Raw genomic sequence first — 19814 nt, 5'->3', positions numbered from 1 at the left:
CAGTCACCAAGAGGTCGGGTATTTCACAGACTTACTGATACAAGTTCCAGGTGATATTAAGAAAACACACACACACACATTAATGACAAGTTTTAAAACACTCCAAGCAATCAAAATTTGTTGTTACAATGTCCTTATTTTGAAGTTTATTCACTTTACCCATAAGAAAGGCTCTCAGACTTCCCTGGCGGCACAGTGGTTAAGAATCCGCCTGCCAATGCAGGGGACATGGGTTCAAGGGCTGGTCCGGGAAGATCCCACATGCTGCGGAGCAGCTAAGCCCGTGCGCCACAACTACTGAGCTTGCGCTCTAGAGCCCGCGAGCCATAACTACTGAGCCCGTGCGCCACAACTACTGAAGCCTGCATGCCCAGAGCCCATGCTCCGCAACAAGAGAAGCCACCGCAATAAGAAGCCCGCGCACGGCAACGAAGAGTAGCCCCCGCTCGCCGCAACTAGAGAAAGCCTGTGCGCAGCAACGAAGACCCAACGCAGCCATAAATACATGAATTAATTAAAAAAAAAAAAAAAAGGAAAGGCTCTCGATTATTTCCCCAACCCAAGACTATTTAAGCCCTATAGAGACATAATTTTCAAGTCTGGCTATTGGTGTTTCTATGTCACAGAGCATTAAAAATAGCAAACTGGAGAGCACAGCTAACCAGCCTTCCCTCTCTCTAACCTCTCTTGATGGCACAGTACACAATAACTAGTGTTTAGGAAGATGATGCAAAGTCATGTTTAAAAAGATAAATTCTATTACGTATTCCCTGATGAAGAGTATGAGACAGTATATGATTTAGAAAGACTTCTATCCAAATAGTCATTTGTTTCTAAGCTTGGCACCGTTGGGGATTTTAGCCTTCTGCTATCCGTGAAAATCGCTTATTAATAATTATTTCATGAGAGTCCAAGTAGGATGGATTAACTGCTTAAAATACCCGAAGGACACAAAAAGAGAAAACTTAGTTTAATTATAGAATGCCTAAACACGGAGAAAATCTAGTTCAATGTCAAGGACTGAAGGAAGTCTGAAAAAAAAAAAAGGTTGCCATCAATTCCAAAACTCACTGTCTCAAAATCATTTGGTATAATTTCAAAAGTATACAGTCATTTGTATAAAGCTGCAGCACACTCTCGACCCCCCGAGAGAGAGGCTGGAACACGTTACCCAGGGGCACTCTGGCAGCACTGGCATCGGGGTTGATCCAGAAGGAAAGCCAGGACAGAACCACAATGAGCAGGGTTGGGGCGTAGACGCCCATCATGTAGAAGCCCACCTGCCTCCTCAGGGTGAAGATGACCTCCACGCACGTGTAGTACCCTGCCAGCGACAGACACAGGCAAGAGTGACACTCCTGCAACATCCAACCGCAAAATCACATCGTGCCCGTAAATTACAGGTCGCTTCTGCTTGAGGCAATTTCACAAAGTGAACTCCACGAGAAAAGGACGGGGGCTGGTTCTGTAAATATATATCATTTACGTGATCTAAGAGGACAGCATGATGAGACCTGTTTCACCTGACCTTCTGCAACTTCATTATGAGATTGACAAACAGACACCATATGCTGCTCTGGGATGGCCAGTCTCGGCTTTGAAGTCTTTGTTCCGAGATTTTGCAGTGACTTAAACTTTCCATTATCCTTGGCTACTCTGGGAGCAAAAGATCTCAAGAAGCCACTGGGAGCAGCAAATCAAAGCAGAGCAAGTCTAAAAAGAAACATCCCTGGATTACACATTGTCAGTATAATTTTCAGCCACGTGGACCACTTCTTATCTGGAAGGGATGACCATCTACAGGAGCTCATATGCATAGTTACACAGGAAATGTGAAGACAGTCTTGGGGGTAAACACTATCAAGGGTAAGAAGTGAGTGTTCCCAGTCTATGCAGGCAAAAGTTAATAAAGGGCAAACATCTGACATCCCTCCCAAGTCTCCCCTGGTTCCACTCCAGGACCTCAAATGTTCTGGAATCGAGGGAAAGGGCTTCACTTTCACAGGCTGAGACTAAAGCAGACATTGCCCTTACACATCATTCTAGGGCTGCCATGATATCAACTGGTCTCTCAAATTAATCATAAATTATTGGCAGCCTCATAACAGCCTTTGCTGACTGGAGAAAGAAAATAAGTGACACAAATACCCTCCCAGCACTGGCATACAAGAGACGTTTCCAGATGTTTGAGATGATTTTTTTAAATGTTCAATTTAGATAAAAATGTCATTTCCCATTCAACAAAAGGAAGGTTATGCATGAATTCCAAAAAGTTAAAATATCTTCAGTTGTGTTCAGCTTAAACTGTACAGAATTATTTTAAAATGTTGAGACAAATGAATGGACAGTGCATAAATAAAATAATTATGGGGAAAAAGACAATATTACTTTTTTACTGTGTTTTAGTTTAAAAAGTTGTATTTATCTAGTTTTCCTAGTTGGGAAGAAGGTATATATTTCTGATGCTAGAATAATCTTCATATTTATTCATTAATAGTATCTAGAGCAGTAATTGCTCACAAATAGGGTCTTTAAAAGAATGGCTATTCTCATCCCTTTATCAAATAGCTTAGATTAGAAATCTATCCTTTTCCCAATAATCATCAATACCTCGGAGGGATTAGAAAGATATTAGGGCTAATCTGTAACAAAAATAAATAGTTGATTTGAACTGAAGTAAATTCTAATTATGCCAAATGTTTCCATATTATATCAAAATAAGACAAGCAATGCAAAGTGTTTGCCTTTTTTAAATTTTAAGTTCATTAAAACTAGGCAATTCATTTAAATGGTGCACAGGTTCTAAAAAGATATGAAAGGCAAAACGATGGAAAATCCCCCTCCCTTTTCAGTGCCTACCTCTTATCTCAACTTCCTGCCTGGACAAACGAGCACATATGCTTCCAACTAACAACCATGTGCAAAACTTCCAAACTATAATCTTTCATAAGCCCATTCGCTGCAATTAAGGAGGCCCACAGCGTTTCCTACACCTGGTTCTGCAGTACCTTGCTTTCTAAGAGCGTCACTCCCTCAAGGTAACTTTACATTCACCTAGTGCCTATGAAATGGGGAAGAACACATATGTGCTTATTATGTATCTTTGGGAGCCTAGGTTGTCACAAGGATTATAACAATTTTCTATAAAGCTGCTCGCTTTCCAATGCATTTGCACGTCCCATCCACCACATTTAGATGACAGCCTAGTAACCGAGTGCTTCATCTGAAGTCAACCCCCCAGGAGCTTCCCAAGACGCGGATGCATTTAGCAGTAAAATATACGCTTGGATATCATAGTGATTTGCTCCATAAACTTTTATGAGAAACATTTCCTGATCTTTTTTGATTTCCTGGTACTGTTACATTTATGAGGGGCAGGTGGGCAGCTAATGGATATAAATGCTCATTGGCAAATTCAATTTACTTTCTATTTCCTCTGAGCTTTTATTTGATTATTATTCACTCAGGATTCCAATTTAAAGATTTTTCTATACTTGTATACCCATATATTTCTCCACCTGTGTAATTTCTACTATTATAAATAAAACCCTAATTTTCAATAAAGTTAAAGCCAAATCACCATTTCGGATAATTTTGTACAAATTAAAGAAAATACCGGCCATCATTTTATGTGTTACTTTCTGTATCTTTTCCAGTACTCTACACTGTTAAGCATTCCATATATTTTGAATGTTCTATTTTCCTACATACATTTCTAAGTATTATCCAAACATTAAAATGTTTTTCTTATATCCATATACTGATTCATATAAATACTGACAAAGCATGTTTACTGAAATATAGTGCCAATTACTATTATGTTAGCCATGAGTTTTTTGTTACTTTCTGTATCTAATGAGATATGAGCGACTTATTTATGATAACTCGAAAAATACCACACACACAAAAAAATCTATGAAAGATTTACTTATCGTAAATCTTGAGTATATCCCCAAATACTCTCTACCACAGCATACCCTCTTAGTTCCTTCTTAGGACTAAAAGAATTATATTTACTTTATTTGCTTGCCATGTAAGAATATGGATCTGTAAAACAGCAGAGATCTGTCCTTTATTCACTGCTGAGTCCCCAAGTAGAGGCTTCTTTTTTGTTAAGACTGTTTTGATGTGGACCATTTTTAAAGTCTTTATTGAATTTGTTACAATATTGCTTCTGCTTTATGTTTTGTCCTTTTGGCCACGAGGCATGTGGGATCTTAGCTTCGTGACCAGGGATCGAACCCGCACCCCCTGTACTGGAAGGCGAAATCTTAACCACTGGACCGCCAGGGAAGTCCCGAGACATTTTAAGTTCAGGGCTTAAAGGTGAAAAAATGAATAACCCCATGATTTTCAATACTATTACATGATTTTATACTACATAAAATTAGAAATAAAATTACTGGTTTTATTTTTCATCTCTAGATGAAGTTTAAAACTTCAGTAAACTCTATTTCAAGTTTCTCAAACAATTTAGAGACTATTCATTTTGAAATGTTAATCATATAATCTGGATGTGGGTAACTATTTTCCAAATATATAATAGTACTCACTGAACTCATAGGATTGTTGTGAGGATTAAATGACAGAATTCCTGCAAAGTGCTTAAAGCAATGCCTGACAGACAGCAAGAACTCAAAAAGCCATCTATTAAATGTTTCTACACATCAATCCTCCAAAAAACTTCTCTTGGCTTTCAAGTTTATTTTTTCCATTACTAGGTGAGAAATCCCTGAAAACTGTAGTCAGTCTCAATTTGCATGAGTCGTAGAGAAGAGACTGACTGTGCCCAGGTCACAGCTGACACTGATTTGCCCTTGACCTTCAGGAAGTCGTTGACCCTGCATCTCAGTTATTTTATGTGTTCAATAAAAGAGCTGGCTCAGCATTAGCCGAAAGATCACTTCCACATCTGACAATCAAGGTATCTACGATTTCTGCACTGAGTACTTTGATGGTCAAATTTTTAAGAGCTCTGTTTTTCCATTAAAAATTTTGATAATTCTTTCAGCAGTGTATTTGCTCATTTTGTCTCTTGTCCTAAAATACTATAAGCTCTACAAGAGAAGGGACTATTTATGTATAAATGTTATATAATCTGTTAATTTATTTGAAGGTCAATGACAACAGATGCTTAAACTAACGTTATCTCTATGTTGGCCCGTGTTGTATTTATTATTACAACAACGTAAATATGCAACTATTCACTCTTTTATTCTAATCAACAGGTATGTTTTAAATCATATTTTGTCCTTGATGCTGTCACGATGCAGCATTTTAGCTCAAACATTTCATCTCTGTAAATTTTCCACAATTTTATTTTTGCAAAGTCAACTTAAATATTGCAATAAACTTAAACTTTAATTACATCTATCCCTGAGTATCTTTGTCATGATTTACTTCCTGATACAGAATTAGAATTTTGTGGTAATTTACAAGTTAGACTGATTATGAGTGTGAATGTATTGATCAAAAGTCAATCACCTTTTTATTTATATTGCTGAGGAAAACAGCACTATATTTAATAACTAGAGCCTTCAATAACCTAAACCTCCAGAGGAGACTCAAAGGTTGAATACTAATCATATTATGAAAGTATTGATCAGTGAGTACTGTATTTTCATTTCTGTAAAGCTTGATGTGATTTAATGAATGAGGTTAATTTGTTGAGCTTTCATAATTGGCTGTTCCATAACCTAGATCAAGAATATTGTACGGCAAATTTTTACTCATGTCCAATTATTTCATGTGTTTACTGTTTCCTGCACAGAATAAAGATTAAATTTTTTGAAAGTTAAGAAAATGGGTCAACCAACATTGAAAAACTGCCCCAAAGACAGCAGACGAATATATATGGGTTACATTGTTTATATCCATAATGTTTGGCCCTAATATGAATCTTGTCAGAGCAGAATTTCTAGGCAACATCTAAGAAAACCACTTCCTGGAGAGTTCATATAAAATAAAAAGTTGAAAACCTCTTGTTATCCAGAATTACATAAAGAAAAGCAAAACTATCTAGTGATAAAATAAATTTTAACTTTAGTGGATGTAATTTTATGAAAGATTTAAATATATCAACATACAGATATAATGTTTATAAATATTGAATTTATTTTTTAACTAGTTTTCTCTGTTCTGTCCCTAGCATATTTTAATATTGAAACAAATCTTTGAAATAAGACTTAGTTTTGTTTAATTTAAAGAATATTACTTACCAGTGCCTTTATAGTATTTTGTACAGTTACCATATTCAATATCTTCCTTTTTAATATCAAATTGAGGCAAGGCAATTTTTTCTAATTGAACAGGATCCCCTGACTGCCAGATAAATCGTAAGTCATCAGTTGTGTAACCAACTATAAACAAAAATAAATAAAATATTAGTTTGAAATATAATTATTAACACTTTTTTAACATTTTAACATCCAGATATTAAACACAGACATGGTAAAACAATAGGCCATTTTATGAAACTTTTGTTAGACATGTAAAGAGGTAAAATCTATGGCCACTAATAAAAACATTAGCACAAAAGTTACAGATAATTAGCTTAAAGAAAGAACAAGCTAAAATAATCAGCATATGGCAGATGGTAAAAATCTTCGGGTGTCATGAACAGTAGTACATCTGTCTATGTCAGAATTCTGAACTGTCATCAATGAAAAAGTAACAAATAAGTGATACTAGCTTTCTGAATGTATACATTTACAATCATGCAATGTACTACCTGGAGATTTTTAAAGAAACTTAAGCACCAAAATGGGTTTTTTTGAAGAATTCACTACCAACTTCCCTAGAGGAGTTGCATGGCCAGAGGAGAGCAATAAAATAGCCCCTCAAATGGACATCACTCCATCACTAGAGCCTCCTGGAACCCACATTGCGGGCTTAGGTAACCTGGCTACAATTCAAGGGCCCCATGGGTTTACAGCATGTTGTAGCCTACCATTCAACTCTTACATGCCTATATTTTTTAAAGCCATACTTTAGTGTATCTAGTAAAAGAATTGAATGTATATACACATTTGAAATTGTTTATACAAATGCATATTGACACACAGGCACACGTATATACAATACACACACAGACGTGTACATACATACACTTACATCTGCAAAATCTCACATTATAGTTAGAAAGCAAAAAATATTGTTCAAATTTAGGATCCAGCTTCAGTAAATTAATCAACAACAACAAGTAACCACTAAGTAACTTTAAAGCATGTCATCAAGCAAGCACATACATTTTATAAGGTGATTCTTTGTAGGAATAGGTCACAGTATACGGGTATTCAGGCTAAAGATTCCTTCCATTAGTGTTAATTTTTCAAGTTTTATTTCCTACTTTGATTTTCACATGACAAGCTTCATAGCAAATTAATTAATAAATATATTTTAGAGATAATCATTTCAATGACTACACCTGGTACCTCTTTTAGAAACTGAAAAATATATGATTCTAGAAACATAGAAAATCTAAAATCCAATTGTGTAAAAAATAAATTTTTTATAGATCCATAGAAAATGAATGCTTGGTAGGATTTAGATAATATTTTTCAATGTTTCCAAATTTTCTGCTCTGAAAAATGTGGTTTTAACATTAGAAAGGTTATTAGGACATCATTTTCTCCTTTACCTTGCCTATATTACTAACTCAAATGAAGGTGGCGACTGGAATAAGTTAGAAGGGTACACACCTACACCTACGACAACTCAACTGAAATCAACTGGTAACAAAAGAATTCATCTGACTTAGTACACAAATTAATATAGTAAAAGGAAAACTATAATCTCCCTAAATAACTTATTCTAACGTCTATTTGTAAGCAAAAGCATTAGTTTCACCGTTATTATCATGTACTGCCTAGAAATTTTAAGCATTTTTATCCCTATGGTGACTTAGGGTCTCATTTACATACAGCTCTCAAGTTGCATCTTGCAACGCTGTGTATCCATGGGAAACAAGGTCAAGTCCAAAGGGCACGAAAGAGTAATAGATAGCCTGAAAGCAGAAACAGACGTCTTAGAAGTTGTTTAACACATGTCTCTGTGATATACTGATTTTTAAAGGAAAATATGAATCTACAAATATTAGAAAAGAGTACCTCATGCTGACGAGGACATCTCCATCCCGAAAAATAAAGAGGAGGATATTTTCCTGGGTTACATCATGAAAATTGGCACTTTTTTCATTTGCAAAAAATAAATCAGGTTTCCACAGACACTTGTACATCGTGGGGTCCACCGTCAGGGCATCCGAGCCCCGGAAATCACTAGGCAGCTTCAGTCTGGGGTCGTTCCACTTCTGTCTCAGGAAGATGTTGACTCTATAATCCTGGGAAAATTACGTGTGCGTGTGTGTTTACTGCCATTTTTAAGAATGCGTTCAGCACCAGAATAAAAAGGGTTCAATCATTAGCAGCACAAATACGTTTGCTCTTCCAGCACCAACAAGGATCACAACAGCTTGGTATAAAAAGCCCCTCGTGTCTTTCTAAGACTCTCTACAGACATCCTCTTAGCGCTTGCGAGTTAAAACGTCGTCATAGAACTTTACCAATAATTGCTTTACTGTAATACAAACACCAATTATACCAGGGGGTTAGTTGGTATTGTCAAAAAAGCACAGGAACTGCTAAATACTGCCATTATTCTTCTCCCAAAAGTAGGATACATTTTGATTAAAAATAGATAAGAAGCCAAGAGAAAATATTTCACTTGTCTTTTACTAAGTAGCAAACTACAAAAATTATTTACATGTATATAAAGCTACAAGGGGGTGCGGGAGGGAAGGATTGGAAGTTTGGGGTGAGCAGATGAAAGCTGTTTATCCATAGGATGGATAAACACCGAGGTCCTACTGTAGAGCACAGAGAACTACATTCAGTATCCTGGGATAAACCATCATGGGAAAGAATATGAAAAAGAGTGTGTATACAAGTATAACTATATCACTTTGCTGTACAGCAGAAACTAACACAACATTGTAAATCAACTGTACATCAATAAAAATAAAATAAAAATAGAACTACATATATGTATAAAACACATACTTTATATATATACTTGAGGAAGAAAAGGAAAAATTATCCTTGCCTTCTCATACATGTAAATGATTATACAGAGGTAGTCAAAAAACATTTGGATTTTGCCAAGCAGATGAGAGTACATGAAAAATTTGTAAATGTTATATTCAACTACAGTAGGAAAAGGTTTTGAAATCCACTAAACAGCTGATTATTTTACTTCAGTTTTTTGCCTATCTCCAAAGTTTTAATTGTAAAACTTTGTAAAAGTTGGATTATATCAAGACATGTACATTCTAAGAATATATGAACCTAGAAACACGTTTAATACCTTAATACATTTTATATTTGCCAGTGAAATGAGATTCTGGCACACATTGGGTTATTGGGGTATATACAGTCAAAAGCAGCATTGTGGCATTATGCTCAGGTTTTTTGATTTTAATTTTATACACTGAACTCAGAATATGCACCAAAGTGCTCAAGGCATAAATGACATTGGGCTTCAGCAGCCTTATTTTCAACCATTCAAAATTCACAAAATACTACCTATCCATGGCCTTTTGACATGATCAAAATGAATCAGATCATAAACTTCAAATCAAAATCCAAATATTTAAGTAGGAAGAGATGATAGATTATCTTTCTTTAAATAATAAGACCTAACATATTTATATGAAACATAAATGTGCACATTTTATTTATGTATAAAATATAAAATAAAGCATAAGCAATGCGCGGTGACTCTAGGAAAATTTGAGGAATTCACTTCCTCTCTCCTATGATGTTCAGATTCTACAATAGTAATCAGAGGAGGGTAAGGCACATATTGATAATAAATATTTACTGAACTACAGACAGTGAAGTAAGATTTAACCTTCCTACATCTAACATCTAAACTTGATGTTTATAAAAACTGCAACACATATAACACAACATTGTAAATCAACTATACTTCAATTAGATACATGTTTAATAAATAAATAAACTTCAACACATAATATAAATTGATTGTTAAAAATCATACGCAGACGGTCTTGAAGTGCAAAAGTCAAATAAATTAAGAATTATGGAAGCTGACACTGAACATATCTGTACCACTGGCAGGGAAAACAAAAATAACATTTTCCTAATCAAACGAACATGGAATCAAGGAGGACGTGAAGGAGGCCTAGGACCCTGGAAGACGAAGACCTGCAGTACACAGCTCCATTAACTTTTTGTCAAATATACACATACCCTACAATTCATAATGGGACTTAAGTGGTTACCGCATATCTGATTGTGACAGCTAAAGAAATTAGCTCAAAACATGTCCAGGACATAGGCCTCTCAACTGGTAAGCCTTCCAGTGGCCACAATGCTGCTTCCTGACCAAAGTTTTTCTCACCCCAGAAAAACATGCATGGCCCCCAACTTAATACACCATAGATTTGATCATTTTCACATAAAATTCCTATTATGCTAGCTTCGCTAAAGCGCATGGTTGATATCTCCTTGCCATTATTTTGAGCACTTAACAGTATCCAATTCCAAATTATTTGCTAAAAAGCTTCCCTGTAATGATCAGCCAAAATGAGTGGTATTCTAAAATTATATACAGTAAAAGCTATTCTATTACCCTCTTATAGCTACTGTTTCTTATGCAGGTAAATCATCAAATACTACATCTTTAAGCTGTGGCATTTGAAATACGCATTCACGGTATTATGATAAAATACTGTGTCCTAAGGGACAGATGAGGTTGCCGATTTATCTTTTATAAGCTTATTATTAAAGCTACGGTCCCTTATTTTGGTCAGTAACCATGACATGAAAATACTGAAGATGAATTTTTCTTTAATTTTTCATGTTTATCCAAATATAACTATAATATCTTTGTATAGGTATTTACTACGTGCTAGGCATATTTGGCCTAAGTGCCTTACAAAAATGTGTCTATTTTTGAAAGTTTATACTATGAAAATGGTCTCTTGATGCTCGTAAATGCTTCCTATTACTGGGAAGTACAAGGTAAGCCTATTGTCGTGTTTTACTTTTTGTCTGGCAGCGAGGGAACTGAAAGCTAAACCCTATAGCTAATTGAATGAATGTACAGCTCACATCCTGGTATGACTATCATTGTACGGCTCCTGCACATTTAGCACTATTTCAATTACTTCATTGTATTTTTGTTATTATTCTATACTGTAAATCCTCTCCAGAAATAGGGGGCTGGATAAAAAAATAAATAACAGTTGAGACACTGCCATATACTGACAAGACTCTTTCAGTATTATTTGGGCACAACTCCCAAGCAACTTTACCAGTGTGGCTTCTAAAATCTGGATGCTTTGTTTTAGCCTAATATTATGTTTTATTACTTTAAAGAGGGTGAGAAATATGTATAGAGATAGAAATATTAAGATCTCATTGGTATTCTTTATCTAGACCCAAGCAACTACATTTTGCTTCTTAGCAATTAATTTCTAAAGACATTATATCAGTATTTTTTTAGTATCAGCAAGATATCTGACAGGAATTAAAGCAACGCTAACCTTTAACTTCAGCATATTTTGCATAATTAAAAAAGAAGCCATCTTACAATGTTTGGGGTGGAACTTCAGGAATTAAGCCTGCGTTATGTCGAGCTCCCCTCAAAATCTCCACACACGCACACATTCTTTTGGGAGCGCTGTTCTACTTCACACCTATTTCCAAAATGCAATGGTTAACTCACCTAAAACTGTATAGCAAAATTATTTTTCTTTTAAAATTTTTATAGCAATTGCAATAGTGTTTTTCCACGTGAAGTCCATTTTTCTAAATTCTTCTTGAAGTCTAATCAATGTTTCCACACCATCCCAGAATATATCCATGTCATTTATCATTTATTAAGTTCAAAGCATTTTAATCAGCTGAAAGCTGATGAAAGCCCTAGATAGTGTCAGAGACCTTGACAAAATAAACTGTCTGTGGGAAAAATTACAAAATTACAAATGATACAAGAATGTTTTAATCTACAGTCAACCCTCTTTTTATTCTATACGTCTGAGACAGGCTGGGACCTGGGACCTGGGACCCTTTGCTGCAGGGCTTGCACCTGGACACACGTTTCCTGCAGCCATAAAGAAGCTACAAGGGACTAAAAATAACTGACAACAGCAAATGGAAATGGGGGTGTGGAGCAGTAGGAACTCTCATTGCTGCTGGGAATCAAGATATTACAGCTGCTTTGGGAGACAGTGTGTCAGTTTCTTACAAAACTAAACATACTCTTATCGTATGGCACTCCTTGGTATGTACTCAAAAAAGCTGAAAACTATGTCTACACAAAAACCTGCACATGGGTATTTATTGTAGCTTTAGTTATAACTGCCAGAACTTGGAAGCAACCAAGATGTCCTCCAGTGGGTGATGGATTAATAAACTGTGCTCCATCAGACAGTGGAATATTATGCGACACTAAAAAGAAATGAGCCATCAAGCCATGAAAAGACATAAAGGAACCTTAAATGCATATGACTAAGTGAAAGAGGCCAATCTGAAAGGGCTGCATACTGTATGATTCCAACTATAATGGCATTCTGGAAAAGGCAAAACTAAGGAGACAGTAAAAAGATCAGTGGTTGCCAGCGATTAGGGGGAGAGAAGAATGAACAGGCAGAAGACAGTGGTTTTCCAGGGCAGTGAAATTCTTCTGTTTGATACCATAATGGTGGATACATGTCATCATATGTTTGTCAAAGCCCATCAGATGGACAATGCCAAGAGCAAACCCTAATCTAAACTCTGGATTTTAGGTGATGATGTGTCCATGTAGAGTCATCGATTGCGACCAAAGGACCACTTTGGTGGAGTAAATCCATAGTGGAGGAGACTCTGCACGTCCAGGGGTAAGGGGCTTACAGGAACTCTCTACGCTTTCTACTCATTTTTGTGGTGAACCTAAAACTATTCTAAAAAATAAAGTCTACCTAAAAGAAGGAAATGCAAAAAATTCTGTAAACAAAAGGAAAGGGAATAAATAAAAAGTTAAAAAATCAGGCAAAATTTGGAGACAGACAAAGAGATGGCCCTTTCAATATCACACTAAATGCTATCTAACAAGCCCACCTAAGGGTTGTATGAGTCTCTAGGAAAATGTAACTTTGTTTGGCTTGCCGTTTTCTATGGATTAGGGCCCAGACGCTGTACAATTATGTCATTTCAAGAAGACTGCTAAATTACAAATCATTTCTGTCAGGTAGGAAAGACATTCCCAAAGGTATGCCTTTATCGCCCTGTGGAACATTAACAAGTATATCTAATTTAGCAACCTAATTGCAGCATTCTTTCTCTCCAGTCTCTTGAATTCGCCACTGAATCAGCTTTACTATCTGGCTGGTTCCCTCATTAATGAGTTAAATAAATCACTGACATGTCCTTACAATATTCATGTTTCTAACTTTTTAAAAATTGTGCTTTGTTCTCAAAACATTACATATAGAATTACCATATGATCCAGCAATTCCACTCCTAGTACATGCCCAAAAGAATTAAAAGCAAGAGACTACAACTGATATTTGTACACCCTTTTTCATAGCAGCATTATTCACAATAACCAAAAGGTGGAAACAATCCAAGGGCCCATCAACTGATGAACGGATAGACAAGTGTGGTATATACATATACACCGTGGAATATTATTCAGTCATAAGAAGGAATGACATTCTGATACATATTACAACATGAATGAACCTTGAAAACACTACCCAAAAAAATCAAGACTAAAAAAGAGTTTGTCCAATATTACTACCTAGAGAAGGAACGCAAGGGAAAAAATAACCCTGGGGAGGGTAAGCATTTAAAGGGCTGGCTTTCTCAGAAGTCTGAGAAAAAGAAGAAAGCCCTGAGAATGTGATTTCACCAAACCAGAGTCAAAAGCTTTAAGATGGTCGACAGCAATAAATGCCATCAAAGGTCAAGTACAATCAAACTGAATACTTTCAGCAAATGAGGGAGACACTGATGATTTCAGTAAAACACTGTGGCATATAAAAGCAAGATGACAGAGAATTAGGACGTGAACAACGTTTCCTATCTATAAGATGAAGATAATAGTGATACACCCACAACACAGGGTTTTTATCAGGAATAAATGAGAAAACATATGTAAAGCACACGAAGTTCATCTGGCTACATTAAGCACTAAGCAAGTATCGACATTTTGTCTTATTATTGATAGTATATATCCTTAATGTTGTTATTCTTTTATAATGTTGGTAATAGTGGTGAATAGGCTTTTTGCCTCAAAAAAAAAAAAAAAAAATCAAGCCTATACCATAATTCATTGGGTGTGCTCTGTACTGTGATCAATCTACAATGATTCTAAACAGTAATCCATTTCTAGGTCACAAATCTTGAAACTGCTTTGAGCATCTCCTGAAATGAACTCTTCTTGCTTTCAGCTGCATTGATGTAAGCTCAATATACCATAAGCTTTGAGTCTCTACTGAAATCCTTTTTCAAATTTTATTTCTGAGTAGAACTCCAGAGTTGTATTACAATGAGCATCGCTGAAAAACTGGAAATCAGTTACTTCACTGTATCATTCTTGGTCATTACATCTTATTATCTCATTAGGAAAGTGCTTCCAAGATGCTTTTCTATTAGTTATGTAGCTACAGAGTATTATATTCAATACAAGCTGCAGCACACTGATGCATCTTTTAAGTGTTTAAAAATTTCACAATTTAAATTAATAGCTTTGGCTTAACATTCATTAAAAGATAAAAGATGATTAATTAGTATGCTTTGGTTCATGTTTTATGGTCATTTCTAAATAATTGCTACTTATTGGCATTTCAAAGGCTCTGTATTTAGATAACTAACTTAGAAACCTATTTAATTTCATTTTCATTTATTCAATCACTATACTTATAGCTCTATCATTTATTTTGCAATGAACAAATTCCCCTCAGAAACAGACCTCTTTTATCACTGGGAAATTACTTAATTGTTTTGAAAGAACTTGGTGACAAATACTATCATTATTCATTCCAAATAGCACACTAATAGTCATGATCTGGAAAATGGATGTTCTCCAAGATTTTCAGTACCAATTAACACCCAAATTACACTACTTCTTCAAGGCAATAAAATATTTCACAAAAAGACATTAAAAATGGTTAGTTTCATTAATGATATTTTAATATTAAGAACTGTTCATCTATATTTTGTGTTGTTGTCAGCATACCTCTTCTGGTTACTTGTAATTTTTACCTAACTCTCACATACGTGATGTTTCCTCATTTGATTTCTTTACACTACGATAAAAAAAAAATGGCGTTCAAGGAAATAAAGAAGATCAACTCTCATGGCATCTGGCAGCATTATAATTAAAGTTCTGTCAACAGAGCTGTTATAAAGCCTGGTGTGAAAAGGATTTAAATTTAGTCATTAGCGAGGTTAGAAATTTCATGTAAGAACTGCAAGCTAACAAAATGTCAGTAAAAATTCTTAGGTTATGCTTTATCTATTTTTCTCAATATGTCATTTTTAAGAGTTTTTAGTTAAATACTGTTTAATAACACCTTATGAATGTTTAAATTTTTCTAGACCTATGTCAACATTCCTCTTTTATTAGGGGTGCCTGCTAGGTGATACAATGCGACCACCCTAAACTATAAACTACATGAACTGCAGTCTGCTGGACTGGATATTTAGCAAGTGCCCAACATATTTCTGTTAAATACAGAAGTGAAGAAATAATTTCTATGACATTTTGACAGGTTAGGATATTTGGCTAGCACTGTTTACACCATTAATTTAATTCTTCTGTACCAGCTGATAATGACAAATTTTGGAAGGAGAAAATAAAACTGGGACATTTCTCATCCTTCCTTCTTGTCTAAGACAGTTGACCCTTGTACAACGCAGGGTTAGTAGTGCTGACCCGCCATTCAGTCAAAAGTCCGCGTGTAACTTTATTGTGTGCCCTTCTGTATCTATGGATTCAACCAACTGCTGTAGATCGTGTAATACTGTAGTACGTATACAGTACTATAGTGACAAAAATCTGTATAAAGTGGACCCGTGCAGTTCAAAAACGTGTTGTTCAAGGGTCAGCTGTACAATCCTCTTACTTATGATGTCTGATCACCAGTGCTTCTGAATAATATAGCTAGGAGAAATAGGATATAGAGTAACTTAGTAAACTAAGACAAGTTGTAAGGAAAGAAATTTAAACTTACAGATAGAAGAAAATATATAAAATAAAATTGTTTTAAAACAACAAAGATAAGTAATTGCCAAGAACTAGAATTAAGCTCTTTTAGCTGATCCCAAATACGATTTTCTTCTTGAAAAAGTCATGCAGCACAAAGGCACAGAAAGTTTGGCAGGATCATGAATCATAGCGCGACAATAATTCAATATAATTACAAAGCGTGTCTACACCAAAGAAAATGGATTGTATAATCAGGCTTTTATTTCCATGAAAGAGTTCTTACGTACTTCTGATGAGGTAAAATGTCTGTGTACAGATCATTACAATAAACCTAATACCTAATTTTCCCCACAAGTGCAACAGTTCACATTTTCAATTCTAAAAACCAACTGATGTAAGCCAAAGGTAGGAACTGAACAGAAAAATCAACAAATATTTTCAGTATAACCATAGAGCAGATGCCACCTCGCCTCTAACAAACCGTTCTTCTGTTGTGAAGGTTTTATTTCAGTAGTCACCAGCAGTAGCATATAAACTGATACAGTAAGTGACTGCTGTACCAACTTCAAATGAGGGTGATTACATTTATCTGATGATTTGGGTAATGCTGCTATTAAGTCAGTAAATATCACTTACAGCATTAATAACGATGTCTTACAGAAATGGAAGGTGGCAGAATGCAAACGAACCCACAGACATGAGAAATAGGAACCATAAAGCTAAAAAATGAGATTATGAAACAAGCTGAAGGAGCACATAACCATGCAGGTTGGAAGGGCTTAAGGAGTATTAATAGGGCTGTGACGTTGTTGCTTCCGCTACACAGCTACAGTTTGTGAACAAATGTGAGATTGCTTTTAGTTTAGCGAGTTAGCCTCTGAATTATGTCCATGCCAATCTCTCACTTCGTCCCAGCTTACCCTTATACACTACCGAATGTAAAATAGATAGCTGGTGGGAAGCAGCCGCATAGCACAGGGAGATCAGCTCGGTGCTTTGTGACCACCTAGAGGGGTGGGACAGGGAGGGTGGGAGGGAGGGAGATGCAAGAGGGAAGAGATATGGGAACATATGTATATGTATAACTGATTCACTTTGTTATACAGCAGAAACTAATACACCATTGTAAAACAATTATACACCAATAAAGGTGTTAAAAAAAAATAGCCTCTGAATTAGAAGACAAATAAGCAGCAAGGAATGTTTTCCAAACAGAATTGGCTAAAATGTCCTTACAGCAGTGTTAATGTGCATCACCTCGATGGCTTCTTTGTTTGGTAATGAACTTTATACACTGGAGGAAAGGGCTGCCTTCCTCCTTCAGAAGTTGCCCCACCTCTGTCTGCAGTTCCTCACGCTATGCCCACCCCAAGCTCTGTGTTCTACATTATGTTTTCTGGAGTAAGCAACTGCCAGTTAAAGTAGAAAGATCTGAGCTGCAGAGGAAAGCTCTGGGCAACACTGAAGCTTCCAAATTTTAGGACTTCCTTTATTTCAGCAAATCTTTATAGGGGAAATTTCCAGCGGGCTCTTCATAAACAAAACCACAACTGTACAGTGACGCTACTAACAAACATAAATGGTTCATTTTCTTTAGGATGAGATTCTATCCTGATAGTACGTTAATTTGCAAATGCATGACAACCAAACAGTGAGCCATTCCTAAGAGTTACTATGCCAGGCAAAATACTGTTGCTTTATTTCTATAGTTTTTTCACTCTTTTTAGGGTGTAACACATCAAGTACACAACAGATTCCAGCACAAGCCTGTCTGATATCACAACTTACCCACTATTCGTCATACTGTTTCTATGAACATATATCTTATATTTAGACAAATCTAAGGCTCTCTGCTTTTCCAACCTCTTTTTTTGGAGGCATCTTTTTTTTGTTTTCTTTTGTTTTTAAGAAATATGCTATCTGGCTATTATCAAAAAGCCAAGAGATCTAACACAACATTGTAAATCAACTATACTTCAATAAAATTTTTTTTAAAAGACAAGAGATAAATTCTGGTTAGAATGTAGAGAAAGGGGAACAATTGTACACTATTAGTGGGAATGCAAACTGGTACAGCTACTATGGAAAACAGTATGGAGAGTCCTTAGGAAATTAAAAATAGAACTACCATATGATCCAGCAATCCCACCTCTGGGTCTATACCCAAAGGAAACAAGATATCTAGAAGCGATGCTTGTATTTCCATGTTCACTGCAGCATTATTTACAATAGCCAAGGCATGGAAACAACCTAAGTGCCCATCAACGGATGAATGAATGAGGAAAATGTGGTGTATATATATATATACATATATAGTGGAATATTATTGAGCCTTAAAAAAGAAGGAAATACTGTCATTTACAACAATATGGATGAAGCTGGAGAGCATTATGCTGAGTAAAATCAGCCAGACAGAGAAGGACAATTACTCCATGGTATCACTTATATGTTGAATCTTAAACAAAAGTTGAATTCATAGAAACAGAGAGTAGGAAAGTGGTTGCCAGGAATTTGGGGGTATGGGCAATAGGGAGAGGTTGGTAAAACGTATAAACTTTAGGTTGTAAGATGAATAAGGTCTGAGGATCTAATGTGTAACATGGTGACTGTAGTTGATAACACAATTGTGTAACTGAAATTTGCTAAGGGAATAGAACTTAAATGTTCTCATCAAAAAAAAAAGAGAGATAAATGTGGATATGCTAATTAACTTGATAGGGGAAATCCTTTCACAATGTAGAGGCATATCAAATCATCACATACACTTCAAATTTCTTACAATTTCATCTGTCAGTTATACCTCAATGAAGCTGAAAAAAAATAAATAAGCCCACCCTGAGTGATTGGAAGGAAAAAGAAAGAAATAACTGCTCTCCACACGTGGACCCTCTTAGTTACCCTGCTGAGTCATCACTATTATTTCTGACTGGTGTCTTGTAACAAGTAATGAAGAGCAAGCTTGTTAGATACATTTTTTTCCCTTAGAAGACATCCTAATGTTATCTCTATATCGAGAATAGCTTGTACCTTTCCTAACTATTAAGCAACAAGGTATTAGGGCATCTGTTTTTGGAAAGACTAAGCAAATCTATAAAATATGACAGCCTTAAAACACACATCTATAAAACTCTGTCTTATAGGTATGCATGAAATAAACACTGCAAAATCAAAAAATAATACTTATGATAAAATGGAACATTTAAGTCTATTTGATGAGTATGGTTCCAATTCTGAACCTTTAGGCTGTATCTTCACAACACAAATGGAAAGACAGGTTATTTCATCAAAAGAAACAGTTAATGTAAATAATTTGGCTCCTCTGCATAAAGGTCTCTAAAACTGACAAAAATAACCCTCTACTATTATAACATTATTTGCTCTGTTTTTTAACCAAATAAATGTTCAACATGAGTCTATTGTTTAAATTTGCTTGCCAATTTTTTTATGGCTACGTGGACTCACTTTTCGCTAGGCAAATAGCAGAATTTATTTGTTCATTTATTTAACCAGTATTAGTTAATAATATGACATTATTTATGTGTTCACTAACTGAGGGCCTATTGTCTCCTCACTTTACAGGAAATGAAGAAGTTGAA

At 35.5% G+C, this 19814-nt stretch overlaps 1 protein-coding gene across 3 annotated transcripts in view; it reads right to left on the bottom strand.

Annotated features, from left to right (window-relative positions):
• GLRB (glycine receptor beta) overlaps nt 1-19814 on the bottom strand; it is an 84409-nt gene that overhangs the window by 16763 nt on the left and 47832 nt on the right. For 2 of the 3 annotated variants that reach the window (XM_082391342.1, XM_082391343.1), the window contains exons 5-8: nt 8109-8338; nt 7923-8005; nt 6219-6359; nt 1172-1324 (exon numbers count right to left, since the gene is read on the bottom strand). In XM_082391342.1, the coding sequence (XP_082247468.1) occupies nt 1172-1324; nt 6219-6359; nt 7923-8005; nt 8109-8338 (607 nt within the window). The remainder of the gene's footprint in view (nt 1-1171; nt 1325-6218; nt 6360-7922; nt 8006-8108; nt 8339-19814) is intronic. The other variant, XM_082391344.1, reaches the window with a different exon arrangement.

This window comes from Balaenoptera borealis, assembly GCF_965194805.1.
Source record: "Balaenoptera borealis genome assembly, chromosome: 4".
In the NCBI taxonomy this organism is placed as follows: Eukaryota; Metazoa; Chordata; class Mammalia; order Artiodactyla; family Balaenopteridae; genus Balaenoptera; species Balaenoptera borealis.
The sequence above is the reverse complement of the archived record's forward strand: the minus strand, read 5'-3'. Positions and strand labels throughout refer to the sequence as shown.